At 43.7% G+C, this 14,044-nt stretch overlaps 1 protein-coding gene across 1 annotated transcript in view; it reads left to right on the top strand.

The window, feature by feature from the left end:
- Positions 1–4,061: 4,061 nt before the first annotated feature.
- The window catches only part of CREB3L2 (cAMP responsive element binding protein 3 like 2), a gene marked incomplete at both ends in the record, with an annotated part of 108,230 nt that continues 98,247 nt past the window's right edge, over positions 4,062–14,044 (top strand). The window contains one exon of the mRNA XM_081102301.1: positions 4,062–4,163. Within this exon, the coding sequence (XP_080958427.1) occupies positions 4,062–4,163 (102 nt within the window). The remainder of the gene's footprint in view (positions 4,164–14,044) is intronic.

The raw sequence follows: 14,044 nt of genomic DNA, 5'->3' as shown, positions 1-14,044 counted from the left end.
CCTCTCACATTGATATTTCTCTTTCTCCCTCTTCCTTTCTCTCTCTAAAAAACTCCCTTTCCAGCTTCTCTAACATCCTTTTGCTAAGTCCCAAAAATTAGAGGGAAAGGGACAAACTCTTAACTCAAGATGTAGAATAGGACATGAGCTAGTGAGATAAGTCTTGTATACAGTGAATGGGAGCAGGACATATGAAACAAAGGAGGTTGAAAAAAACTCACCGTTAGGGTATGTGACATTATTATTAGAGTACAGATAAATTTAATTAAACATTTAGGGTACCAATTATTACAGTATTTATTTTATGAAGGAAAGATTTAGTAGCTTAAATCAACATACATTTATTATCTTTAGTTTTTATAGGTCAGAAATCTGGGTGACTTCGCTGAGTTCTCTGGTTCAGTTTCACTTAGAAGGTTGCAGTGATCTGGGGCTGGTCTGCTCCCATATGCGGTTATTAGTAAGAATCAGGTGCTTCTGGGTTGTTGGACTGAGGGCCTCAGTTCCTTGCTGGCTATTGGCTGGACACCTTCCTTAGTTTCTTGCTATGTAGGCCTCTCTGTGGGGTCACTCACAGCAGGCAGCCTGCTTCCCTCTGAGCAAGCAACGAAGAGAGGAAGACAATAAGCAAGTCAGGAGTGTAACTGCACAGAAACCTTATTTTCTTTAATGTGACCTTTTATTTTGATTTTTTGTTCCCTTTGAGTCAAACTGGCCTCACCTAGTTCCCTGACTCACCAACTCCCTCTCCCTTGCTTAGTCATTAAGCCCTCAGGACAATGAGGTTCTGGTCAGCATACAATAGTTGACCACAGAGAAAGAGATTCAGTCAAATCAGAGATAACACCTAAGCCTCAGTTGTGTTTCAGCTCCAGATTGACCCCACTGACCACATCCTTTTTTAAAAAAATTTATTGTCTAAAGTTTTATATATGTCTCCTTTTTCCCCAATGACCTCCAGCCCCCAGCCATTCCCACCCCGGGCAAGCCCCCAGCGCCCCAGTCCAACCACATCCTTATGAAACCAGATGAAGCAACCTGATGTCAGGACCAGACGCAATGATCAACTACTCCCTACTCTAGTACTGACCAATCAGTGAAGACCACAGTCCTGACCTTGACCCCTAACTCTCTTAGTCACTGGGATTAATAATTTTTCCCCTATGTAACCCATCTTCTTGAGGCCATCCCAGACCCAGGTCTTTGAGGATGAGCTACCTGTGACTCTGGGCATGGTGCCATCTTTTAATAAATCCTTACTTTCTTGATTACAAACTCCTGTTTGTGTCTTATTGGGCTTTGATGTGCCCAGGCAAATGGTTCCCTTTATTCTAGTAACAGGAGCCAGAATTCTTTTGACAACCCATCATTTCTGCCATATTCTGTCTGGTAGAAGGAAGAACCCAGGTCCAGCCCACATTCAAGGTGAGTATTAACAGGGCACAAACACCAGGGGGCAGGATCATTGGTGCCATCTTAGAAGCTGCCTACCACGTGGAGGAGCATAACCAGGGTCCAACTTTCAAAATCAGAAAAGTGTGGCAGATAAATGTTTATATCCAATATTAAGGAGGGTGTACATTTTCTTACCTCACCAGCACATATTTAGTGTTTTTTTTTAATTAAATTTATTGGGGTAACATTGGTCAACATGAACATACAGGTTTCAGGTGTGGGTTTCTTTGTTATAAGATCTGTATATTGCACTGTGTGTCCACCACCCAACGTTTGTATTGTGCTATGCTAGCTACAAAAAGTGGAAAAGGTCTTTAAAAATTGACAGGATGATCTATGAAAAGAATATGATGCAGGAGGGCGAAGATTATAAAATAAAAACCAAGGACAAAGAAGAGGATGAGGAAAATATCATACAAGGAAGGTGAATGACCATAGAGTGGAATTTCCACTTAAGCATTACAATGTTCTCAAAAGACCCAGGAGATAGGACGAGACAAATGAAATAGTTGCCATGATAAATGGCTTATTGAAAACAACAGTTCCAATACATTTGACTGACCCATCTACCAAACAACACTTGCTAAGGGGACAAAGTAGTATCTAATACCTGGGTGTGCCATTGTAAGGAACTTCTAGAGGCAATTGGCCAAAGCTCCTTTATATTTCAAAGGAGCAAACTGTATATTCAAGGACTTTATTTTCTTAAAAGAAGGAGTCTAAATGGGGGAAGAAAAATTAGAACCTTGGGGTAAATACTTTAGAAAAGGCTCTTTCCTAATCTAGGCAGGACTTGTGGTCTGGCTTCAACCTGTCTCTCAGGTCTCCTCTCTCATCACTCACTGCTGGGCACATACCGCTGCAGCCACACTGGCTCCAGGTCAGCAGAACACCAGTTCCTCCCCAAACCTCATTTCATTCAGTCCTCTGTTCCAATGGACTTGACTGCTATCTATCATAGCATAGACCTGCCCCTTCCTCTTACCTTGCTTTTATTTTTCTTCATGGTAGTTACCACTTTCTGAAATTATATTATGCCTTTTCTTTTTCTTTTTTAATCCTCACCTGAGGATATTTTTTCACTTTGATAATTATTTACTTATTTTTAAATATATTTTTACTGACAAGAGAGAATCATTGAGTCCCCTAATGGGGACAGAGCCTGCAACCCAGGCATGTACCCTGACCGGATAGGCAATCAAACCGTGACCTCCTGGTTCACAGGTAGATGCTCAACCATTAGAGAGAGTGGAAGGGAGGGAATAAGAAAGGAAGAGAGAGAGAGAGAGAGAGAGAGAGAGATACATCGAGGTGAGAGAGACCCATTGATTGGTTGCCTCCCACAAAGGCCTGACCAGGGCAGGGGAGGTAAGTGCCCTTGACCAGGAATGGGACCTGCCATGCTCTAACCACTGAGCACTCGGCCAGGCTATTTAAAAAATCTGTTTATTGCCTGATTCCTCCACTGAGACAAAAGCTCTATGAATTAAAGGCCTTTAGCTCACTGCTCTAGGACCTGGAAAAGCAATCCATTGCCTCTGGTCAATAGTATCTTGAGTGAATGAAAGAGAAAATATAGTAAGTGAAGCCCATAAAAACATGTCAGCAGCAATGCATAACAAAAAGGGCGAAATGTGAAGAATAAGCAATGACAATTTGGTAGAATTGTGTTAATACGAATTCATGTGTAAGTGAAGAATTTTTATACTTACGTATAATACGTAATTCATTTTTTAAAAATCCTGAAACACTCAAATGAGCGAATTTACTTGAAAATAGGACAATATACAAATCTTCCCACAGAGCACTCCCTTTTCCTCTAGATGCGGTGTGCTAAATTCTTGGGGAGTATCCACCGGGAGCCTGAGCTCATCCTCCTCCTTTTATAAAAAGGTATTCTTGTCGCTATTCGATTGGCTGGCCCTCCGAGAAGCCCTATTTTCATTGGCCCCAACACCAGGCCATCACCGACTCGAGCACTCCATTGGTTCGCTCCGCAGACAGCTGCTGCCGCCTGCTTTCCGGCGGGCGGGGTTTCCCCGATGACGTCCATGGCACCGCCCGCCCACATTCCGAAGCCGGGGCCTAGACTGTCTGCGGCCCCAGCCTTTGGGGGCGGCGCGGACGGAGAAGAAGACTTCTGATTGGGTAGGGAAGGCGAGATGCGTATCTTATTGGTCACTGCCCTGGACGGAGGTGGAGTCGTGGGTGGGTCCGGGAGTCGGGCTGAGGAGCTCCGGGGAGACTCAAAGTTTGCGTCTGGAGCGGTAGTGGGAAGTGGGCTCACCGAGGAGGGGTTTTTCTCGCGGCGAGAGCCGTTCTCCTACCTTCACTGTGGATGTACACGCAGCTTTAACCCCTGCAGCCTTCGGCCCGATCCCTCGACTGCCTGTCTGCCCCGGGGGTTCTCAGGTCTCCGAGCACCCGGGACGGGAGCCCTGGGCCGATCCCTCCGGCGGGGGAGCGAACGTTTCCTTCCTCAGTGCACAAGCTCCACGCACACGCGCGCACACGCACTCACGCGCGGAGCCGGATCGCCCTTCGCGGCGCCGCAGCTAGCGCCCTCCTGCGCTCAGCATCCCCGGCCCCGCGCGCCTCGGACCACCATGGAGGTGCTGGAAAGCGGGGAGCAGAGCGCCCTGCAGTGGGACCGCAAGCTGAGCGAGCTGTCAGAGCCGGGGGACCCCGAGGCTCTCACGTACCCCACGGTGAGGACGCGGCGGGGCCGGGCGGGAGGCCGAGGAGGGGGAGTGTTGGCATCGGAGGAACAGCTGGGGACAGGGCGCTGGGCTGGACATATTTGGGAAGAGGCTTGCCCAGAACGGAGAGATCTGGGGAGAGGCGTGGTTGTTGTTTTTTATCTGAACAGATAAAGGTGGGCAGCCGGAGCTTTTAAACTTTCAATAGTAGCAATGACCCTGTTGCCTTAGCAATTTGTACCACTCCCGCGGGCCTTTTCGCATCTGCAGGATTATTTCCTATTATCGTCAGTATTGTAAAGCCGGAGAAGGGTAAGGCGTTTTGAGGATAATGTGCCTCTGTTTTAGTTAGATTTTTGTGGGAAGGCTTTTAAAATCTAGACAAAATAAAGTAGTGTTTTCTTTCCTTGAGTGTCGTATTCTCTCTTTTCTTTACTTATTAATATTTCAACAAGTGCACGTGTGTGTGTGTGTGTGTGTGTGTGTGTGTGTGTGTGTGTGTTGGAAAGGCCCCTGGCATTGGAGGAAGATTGCTTTATTTGGCTCCTTTCACGGGACAGCCAAGAACTCTGCTTCCTCCCTCTTCAGAGGAGAGATCGGCGGAGGAGTGTGGAAAGTCTGAGGCAGTGGCATATTTCAGAAAGGCTTTGGAGAAGCTGGGACAGCGCACCAGTTCCTGCCTCAGAGACCCCTTTGGGGAGTACGCTGTCTCAGAACAAAGACATTTCTTTGAAAGTTTTCAATCTCAATTTCTTGGTATTAAATTTGAAAAATGAAATTTTGTTTTTAGCAGCCGACACTGGGACTTTTTGTGAGATCTTTGTTTTTTTATAAACACAGAAGTTTGTAGTAGACGGGGGAGAGGTAAAAGGAGGGAAAGAGAGGGAGGAAGGGAGAGAAAACAACACTAATGAGAAAAGGAGAGGCTTGGTTATTTCCCCTTCGTGATTCTTTTAATGGGGTCAGCGCCAGGATATTTGAAACTTTTGCAAAATGGCCTGCAGGCTCCACCTCTTTGGCCTTTGCCTCTGCCTGACATTATTTTGGGAAAAGGGACGAGGACTCCCTATGATTCCCACCAAAGCATCAGTGGTGGCTGAGGATGACTTGTTTAAAAAATGCAGAGTGCAGGCTGAGAAGGAATGGTCGCTCACAAGCCAGATGTGTGGTGTGGTCTGCCTAGCCTGTCCCTAGGAGACAGCGTGGGTGCATTTGGATTGGGGGCCCAGATGTGCTTCCTGTTATCAGTACAGAACTTCGAGCACGTTAGCCCTCAAAAATCTCCTGATGATTGGATGCTCCAGATGTTTCTCCTGACATGGGCCGCATTTTAACCATTTGCGGAGGGCAGCTCTTCTCTTTTGTTCTTACACTGAAAAATGTCTCATCCAGCAGCTGTAATGTCACAGCTTCGAGATTGCCTCGAGCTGGTGGGATGAATTATGCACGGGCCTCCATATTTCCTTTCTTGGGCCCTGTGGCTTGCAAGTGTGAGATCACAGGCCAGGTTTTGAGATGCTCCCTGTGACTGTAACATTCACTCCTGACAGCTTAGACTGGCGCTAACATCTTCATGCACTATTTCAGGGACAGAGGCCCTTACATTCCTTTTGGTATTAAGGGTTCAGTTTTCCTATTCATTGTTATGAAGCAGTGATGTGTGATTATTTCTCTTCTGATTTTATTTTTTAAATGACTTGATGTTCACCACTTGAGGACACATCTCTCTTCTGGGGAGCTCACTCATATAAAATGCCTCCCATGATTGCCTCAAGTCGTTGGCAACAAACCATGTATATGAATTAGTGTTGAAAGAGGTGTTGGATTTACTAGCACAGAGGACTGATTTATATTCCTTCTAAACTAAGGGGACTTTGGCAGAGATTTGAAAATAGATAACTCCCCATCTGTTTCTTGAACTCTGTTGGGTATCCAGTTGCAGAGCTGGTTATTACGGCCATTTGTCTGTAATGTGGAATGGACTTACCTCCAGGTAGAAAAAGGATGGCCTGATTATGCATTCATTCAAAGGTTTACTTGTGTGTTTTTTTAATGAACAGTTATTGAATGTCTTCTGCATGCCAACACTGTTCTAAACAGTTTTGGATACATCAGTGAATAAAAGGAGGCAAAAATGTCCTGATCTTGAAAAGCTAACATTCCTGTGTGTGTGTGGTGTGGGGTGTGTGTGTGTGTGTGTGTGTGTGTGTGTGTGTGTAGGGGAAGATAAACAAGTGGAGGTCAGTGAAATAGCATATTAGACAATATACATGCTATGGAAAAAGTAGAACAGGGGTGGGAGATGGAGGAAGGGCAAAATATGATATTGAATTGAGCAATCAGAATAAGTTTCAGATACAAGGGGATCTGAACAAAGGCTTGAAGGGGGAGAAAGTTATTTCAGTAGGATGAAAAGCAGAGCAAAGGCCCTACGGTGGGAGTGCATCTGGCATGCGCTTCTGGTAGCATCATTTTCTATTTTAGATTCCCCCCATTTTGGTCAATTATTTTCCCTGTTACGTGCAGGCTACTTATGAGGCACAGTGCCTGTGTTTGGAATGACCCAGTAAACTCTTCAAGTTGAGTGGATTGGGCATTATATAGGGATAGGAGAGCCTGTAGGGAGGGTAAGACACAGATATAAATTAGGGAAGTGGCAAGATATGACAATGGCTACCATCTATTGAGTATTTATTACCTGAAAGGGAGGGCTGGCTTCATGAGCCTTCCGCCTGTGCAGCCCCACAGGCCCCTGCACTTGGTTTATGCTCTGCTGTCACTGTCTTGCAATCCTTAATAGTTTCTGAATAACTTTCCATTTTGCATTGGGTCCTACGGATCATGAAGCTGGTTCTACTGAAAGGCATTGTACGCAATGCTTTTCAACCATTATACCATTGAACCCTCTTCATGACCCAATGAAAGAGTCATTTTTGTTATTTTCATTCTACAATAAAGAAAATTGAGGCTTAGTGAGCTTAAGCGACTTGGTGAAAGGTGCCACAGCTAATTATTGACAGAACCAGAATTTCAATTCAAGTCTGCCTGCCTTCAAAGCCCAAGTTCTTGCTTACCATTTCAGATGAATGAAGGGTGCAGAGTTAAACAGAAAGAACAGAGCCGGAGGCTGGGAGAAGATGCTGAGCCCGAACACTGCTAATATTTAACTGAGGTGATGGTGCCAGTCACCAAGCCTTCCTAGCGTGATCGCTCTATTTGCTCTAAATGGGGATTTAGTTACCACATGCATGATTGCTAATGCCCTGTTGTAGCAAACCCATGACCAATCTGATTTTAAAAACATAGAAGGTTTAAGTTGCCTGAGGCTGGGATTTTAAGGTCTCTCAGGCCTTCTGTGAGCCACCAGAAACAATGCTTTTCTCAATCATTTAGTCATGAAGAAGACTCCTGGTCCAGGAAGAACAAAGGCCCAAAGTCTACAAAATAATGAAGCACGAATAGAGTGAAAATGGGCTTGCTTGTTAGATCCTGAATTACTAGGGATTTGGCCTTCCTCTTGGAGCTTAAAAAATAGTTCCTATACAGATGATGAAATGTAGTACTTTTATGAACGTGACTTGGGGGACCAGAGGTCAAGAGAAGGCGGGAGGGAGAAGGAGTTATTTACACTCTACCCCTTTGTACTGTTCAGATTTTTAACCCCTGAATGTATTTAGAAAATGACAAATGATAATTTAAAGGCACTACATAAAACTGGACTAGAGGTTATTTTAGCCTGAATTTCCTTGAAGGCAGAGGGAGATCTGGTGTGGTATTAACACTCAACACCACTCCAGTTGAGGGAGGCCTTTGGGTGAAGAATAGAGAAGCAGGAGTGCTTTCTGGGCAGGTGGAGGATTAACAGTGGGTTTGTAGGATAAACTTCCTGATCTTGATAACTTTCTTATATCTAAGTTTAATGATCTGGAAACAGGAATTTTTGTCAATTATTTTATTTTTTAAAGTATACAACAGGAACTACCAAGTCTTTCTAAAGATAATGATAAGTTCTGCTTGTTTTAAGTGCAAAATTCCTATAAATCCAGTTCTTTGTAAAGTGATTTAGTTGTTATACTACTTGAATTTTGCATCCAATTGGATCTTAAAGGGAAATGACTGATCCCAGACAGTGCTAGGTGGGGAGCTGAGGGGATGGTCAGCCTCACTGGTGTCCGGATGTGAAGGTCATCTGGTTTCCACATCTGTCACTGATTGCCAGGATGGAGGTGGCTCACCTCACAGGCTGATGGTTTCCTCTTCCTCTCCGCTGGTCCAGAGACGGGTAAGGCTCTAGTCTAGTGGGATACTGAAGCTTGCTGTTTGTTGTTTGTCTCCTGTTTTTGGCCCTTGGCTAGGTTCTGGGGGAAACCTGGGTCCTTGTGGCTTGAGAATATCATCACTTCTGGTCACCTGACCTCCACAAACTGAATAGAGGTAACAGTTTCCAGAAGGAGACAAAACTCTGAAGTATAATTTGTCTTCAAGGCCCTCCTTTCACCTTTTTTCACCTTCATCTCTTTTGTGTTTCCTTTGTTTCTTGGACCCCAAGTGCTTACTGTAATAATGTTCTCTTTCCAACATTTCCTCTTAATTTTGCTCTCAGGAAAGATTTGATAAGCTTACACTATTTAACAATAATTACTTCAAATCGAAAAGTTGAATCTCTAAATGGAGAGTTTAAGGCACTAGTTAGGTAACAGGGGAGAAATATTTGAGGAGTTGGTGATGAACCCTCACTACCCCTCTTCTATTCCATACATGTGGCTGTTATCCATAAAGTAGCCTTGCACATGTGTCGCTTATTTATCGATGTTCTAAAGGATTTTTATTGGCTTGGTGAAAAACCTTTGACCTATTATATTATTGTCTCTGAAATTGTTCTTACGCTGTTAACACGAGTTGGGGAAAGGTGGACTTGGGCATAGTCCTGAAAGATGAGAGTATGGTACTTGCCTTCTTTCTTGAAATATCCTGAGTGATAATATTCTATGCAGCTCTGATATGAAGTTGTTCTTGCAAGAGATAAAAGACATTGCATATTGATTAATGATTGAATTAAATTACAATGCTTGTAGCTGCAAGTAACTGAATACTGATTGAGATTGCTTATATAATAAGTAAATTATTATGTCATATTGCAAGAGGCCTAGAAGTATATCTACTTGTTTGGCCCATTCAGCAACTCCTTAGTGTCATCATGAACCCAGATTCCATCCATCTATATGCGAATGCCATTTGGGGGGCAACCTGAAGGCATCCCATATCCATGTGCGTTACAGGTGTTCAATTCAAAATGACAATATCCAGAGGAAAAGAGGTTGTATCTTCCTTGTGTTCCTTCTTATGATAGAAGAAACATTTTTCAGAAGCCCACCAGCTGATTTCTCTTTGAGCTTTATTGTTAAGGATTGGATCATATGACCATTCCTTCATCAATGACTGGAAAGAGATTTACATGATTGACTTAGTCACATGGGGATGGAGGAGATATTGGAGGCTCAATTACTGTGACCATTTATTATGACTGTTAGTAAAATAAGTCTGAGTTGGCAGTTTTTTTGTTTTTTTTGTTTTTTATTAAACTAAAAGATAGTTTTTGTTTAACCAATGGCTTTTTTATCATAAAGATGGACTAGCAAATAGAAAATATTTTAAAATCCACAGTTAGCCTTAGGAGCAAATACTGTGCCACTACAAAGCTTTAAGAACATTATTTAGCCATACCGGTTTGGCTCAGTGGATAGAGCTTCGGGCTGCGGACTGAAGGGTCCCAGGTTCGATTCTGGTCAAGGGCATGTACCTTGGTTGTGGGCACATCCCCAGTGGGGAGTGTGCAGGAGGCAGCTGATCGATGTTTCTCTCTCATTGATGTTTCTAACTCTCTATCCCTCTCCCTTCCTCTCTGTAAAAAATCAATAAAATATATATATTTTAAAAAAGAACATTATTTAGCTGTACTAATAGTATCCAATGAAGGAAGACTATAGAGATGGCAATAGTCTCTGAAATGTATGCAAAGGTTATCATGGAGGGTGTACTGCTGTGTCCCAATTCACTCACTAGGAAATCTAGAATTAACAATATTATCTGAACTCTCTGCGCCAGAGTTAAGTATCAGGGCTGGAGTTAACTAGCCGAGCCTGGGAACGCGCTCACCAGGCAAGACAAGAGTGACTTGTACTGTTCCAGGTTCACACAAGCTCACATCAGCGGGTGGGAAGCTGAATGTCATTTTTCAAAGAAGCTGTTTTTCCAGTTGCTTATGGCTATTCAAATATTGATAAGGGTGTGCCTATTTGCAGGATGGCTCTGAGCTGTCTGCTGATTGTCTTGGGAAGAAGGCCTGAGGCCTTCCTGGGCAGTTGGTAGGCGAAAGGGTATGTGTGAATGATTTTATAAATGATGGAGTAGTGTCCACATTCCCTACCCCTGTAGAGTTACAGTTGAAATGATGAGACCCACCATGGTTGTGTCAACCTTGAACCTATTGCTCCATCTCCCCGCTCACCACATGCTCACAGGCTCTTTCAAGTGAAATTCCAAGTGACCTCAAGTTTCCCCTCAATGGAATTGTCTAGGTTATCCATGAGGTACGTAGGAGGTGAACCGTTTTATCTATGGAAAATCTGAAGCCCAGAGCAATAAAGAGGTTTGCTCAGCTGAAACACAAGGTCTTCTAGGACAGCAGACATGACCTTTCTTTTCTGTGTTCCCACAATGCTTAACCAAGCACAGGATGCTCAGAGATACATCATAACTGCTCGATGCACTTGAAGTTGAGTGAGGCAGTCTTGGAGAATGGATAAGCTCGGTGGCCTCTGTTATTAATATAGTTTTTAAACTGCATTCTTGTAACTGCTTCTGCAAATCTGAAATTTTAGTGACTTGGGTAATTCCATGTCAGAATATTCCCTTGTTTAGTTGAGAGAACAAGTCCTCTGATGACCTTGGGCATATTGCCTCACCACTGTCTGGCCCATACTAGACACACTTTTCTACCCTCTCCCCGAAGTCAAGTGTCTTCTCTCTGGGACCTCAGGAGTCTGACATCATTCAGAAAGCACAGGGACCTATGATTATTCTCTCTCACATTCTTTATTTCCTCTCCGCCCCATCCTCTACCTTCTGCTATAAACACCGGTCTCTGCCTTGAACACATGTTTACCAGATGCCATTACTCCTTCTTGCTCATTTTTTCCCTCTTGTTTACTGCTAGCTTTCCTCAAACAAGTGGTCAGTAGCTACAGTCTTCATTTCCTTACTTTCTACTTACTCCTGCATCCTGTTTACTGGTTTCTACTGCTGCCAGAGGTGCTCCAACTTCTCCCTAACTGCTACATCCAGTCTTTTCTCTGTCCTTGCCTGCTAGGCCTCATGGAAATATTTGGCAATGTTGACCACCAGGTCACCTTGTAACTCATTCTTTGGCTTCCATGACAATCCGGTGGGTTTAATTTTTCCTCCTTCACTGGCTTCCTTACCACCTGTTAAAATGTGAGCACTTGGTACTTGGCCTTCTGTAATCTCTGTACAGTCCCCTGGGCTCCTCTATCAACTTTAATACAGGTGGATCTCAGATCTTTATATCTATTATTTTCAACTGATGGACAGTGGGAGATCTTTGGATCCAAGATTGTATGACCCAAGATTCTTCTGAGCCCTAATTAGCTGCAGAAAAGCTCTGGTTGGGTAACCCTTGAAACTTCGTGCTGCCTTACTCAGACTAAGAAGGGCTGTGGTACACTTTGATCCTCCTTATCACTGCACCCCGTTTATCTCAGGGAATGTTTAATGACTCAGCTTTCCTGCAGTGTGAACCTGTGAGAAGCTCACGGGTCATTACTGGGACACAGCTGTTCTAGAGGTAGTGTCACCCATCACCTGCAGACGTGTTTTGTCTGGCCTGTGCTTATGCTTTGGCAGGGGAAGCCCATTGTGCTGTGCCCCAGTGGTATGTCTCATTTTTTTCCAGGACTATGAAGGTCAATGCAAAAGTCAGACATAACTTCTTAGATCATGGACCATATATTCCTCCTGCGCATTAACTGCTGGAGAGCTCAGTTACAGTTACCTCACTCTGAACTGCATGCATTTGAATTGCTCTATTCTGGAGTAATGTATTAATCCAAACTTTACTGACATTACTTTCAAACTTTTTTTTTAAGAATTGAGATGGGTTCCTCGGAGCTACCCAAGTTTCTATGCCTGCTTCTTGTTAGTGGCTCTCGGAAGAGAGTTTTTCTTTGGAGAATAAAGCATTTTGATGTGTGGGCTCATTACAGTACAAGTTACTTCATGTCCCTGGCCTCAGTGTCTCCATCTGTAAAATGCAGCATTTGTATTACACAGTCCCAAAGCTTCCTCTCACTCCCAGTTCCTGGCTGAGTTGTCATGCTCCTCTCCTGGAAAGTCTCTCATCTTAAAAAAAAAAAAAAAAAAGAGGGCGATTTCAGACAACAGGATTCTGTTGATTGCCTAGTAACTAGGCCCTAGATCAGCCGTGGGCAAACTACGGCCCGTGGGCCGGATCCAGCCCGTGTGAAATGAATAAAACTAAAAAAAAAAAGGACCGTACCCTTTTATGTAATGATGTTTACTTTGAATTTATATTAGTTCACACAAACACTCCATCCATGCTTTTGTTCCGGCCCTCCGGTCCAGTTTAAGAACCCATTGTGGCCCTCGAGTCAAAAAGTTTGCCCACCCCTGCCCTAGTTCATTGGGCAACTAATTGGCAGCTGTAGTTTTGCATTTTGCAGCTTCTGTTTTCTGACTTAAAACCTTGCCTCAGTAAAACCCAGACAAAATAAAGAATGGAAAAACAGAGAGGCACAGAGGTAGGAAACATATTTTTAACATCAGAAAAAAAATATCCCTCCTCAGACTTCTTGGCAAATAGGAGGAGTCTAGGGGGGAGCGGGGAAGGGAAGTCCACAAACAGTTTCCTAGTTGTCTGAGTGGAAAATCCTGGTTTTGAACATTTCATATCTTGGAAATGTCTGAATAGTTTTTGTTTAAAGGGAAATTCCTTTTGGCTGAGAAAGAGCCTGCAGGATTCAAACTGATAGGGCGATGTTTTTAGAAAGCGTGGAGGAAATAAGGCTTTGTGGTGAAGGCTTCTCCCTGGCCAGTTGTATTAAACAGAAATGTAAGTCCCTGTTTACCAATCACAGTGTTTTAATGGTTCAGCCTTTAACTCCGTCGTTCTCGCTTCCTGTCTGTGCATCCTGGGGAAGCATCTCCCACCGCTGGTCTTTCCTCCAATTTGACAAACTTAATGAACTGCTTTTTCAAGCCTATCCATGGTCAAGGCAGGCAGATATACATTCTTGACCTTGTTGCTCTCCCAGTGGAGTGGGAAGGAAGATATGTAAACAAGCCATTAAATTATAATCATTAAATACCTGGTATACATTTTGCATTAGAGCGGTATTCAGAGTATTTCTGGAGCACAGAGAATGGAATAACAATTCTGAAGGAGATGGAGAATTGGGGAATACTTCACAAAGGAGGTGATATTTGCAGTGGGTCCTGAAGTTTAAATAGGAGTTCTCTAGGAAGTGGGAACAACGGGTATTGAGTAGGAATGTGTAAAACATCTTGGTTGAGTCTGGAAAAATCCAAGGTAGAGAGTAGTGTGCTCTGTGGGGAGTTTTGGGAGATAGGACAAGATCATAAAAAGTTTGCATGCTTTGTTAACCATTTGGACAATCTTTTGTGAGAAGTAGGGTGGAAGGCTTTTAAGGAGAGAGGGCTGGGAGAAGAAATATGTTTTAGAAAGGAAACCCTAGTGGTTATGAAGGATGGATTGGAGGGCAGAATTAATGGCAGCAAGATTATCTGCTGGTTGTTTCATATGTGAAGTAGATACCAAGAAGGCCCGAACAGGG

This window comes from Myotis nattereri (assembly GCF_964212035.1).
Source record: "Myotis nattereri genome assembly, chromosome: 11".
Lineage (NCBI taxonomy): Eukaryota > Metazoa > Chordata > Mammalia > Chiroptera > Vespertilionidae > Myotis > Myotis nattereri.
Note: the sequence above shows the minus strand (reverse complement) of the source record. Positions and strands in the feature narration are given on the sequence as shown.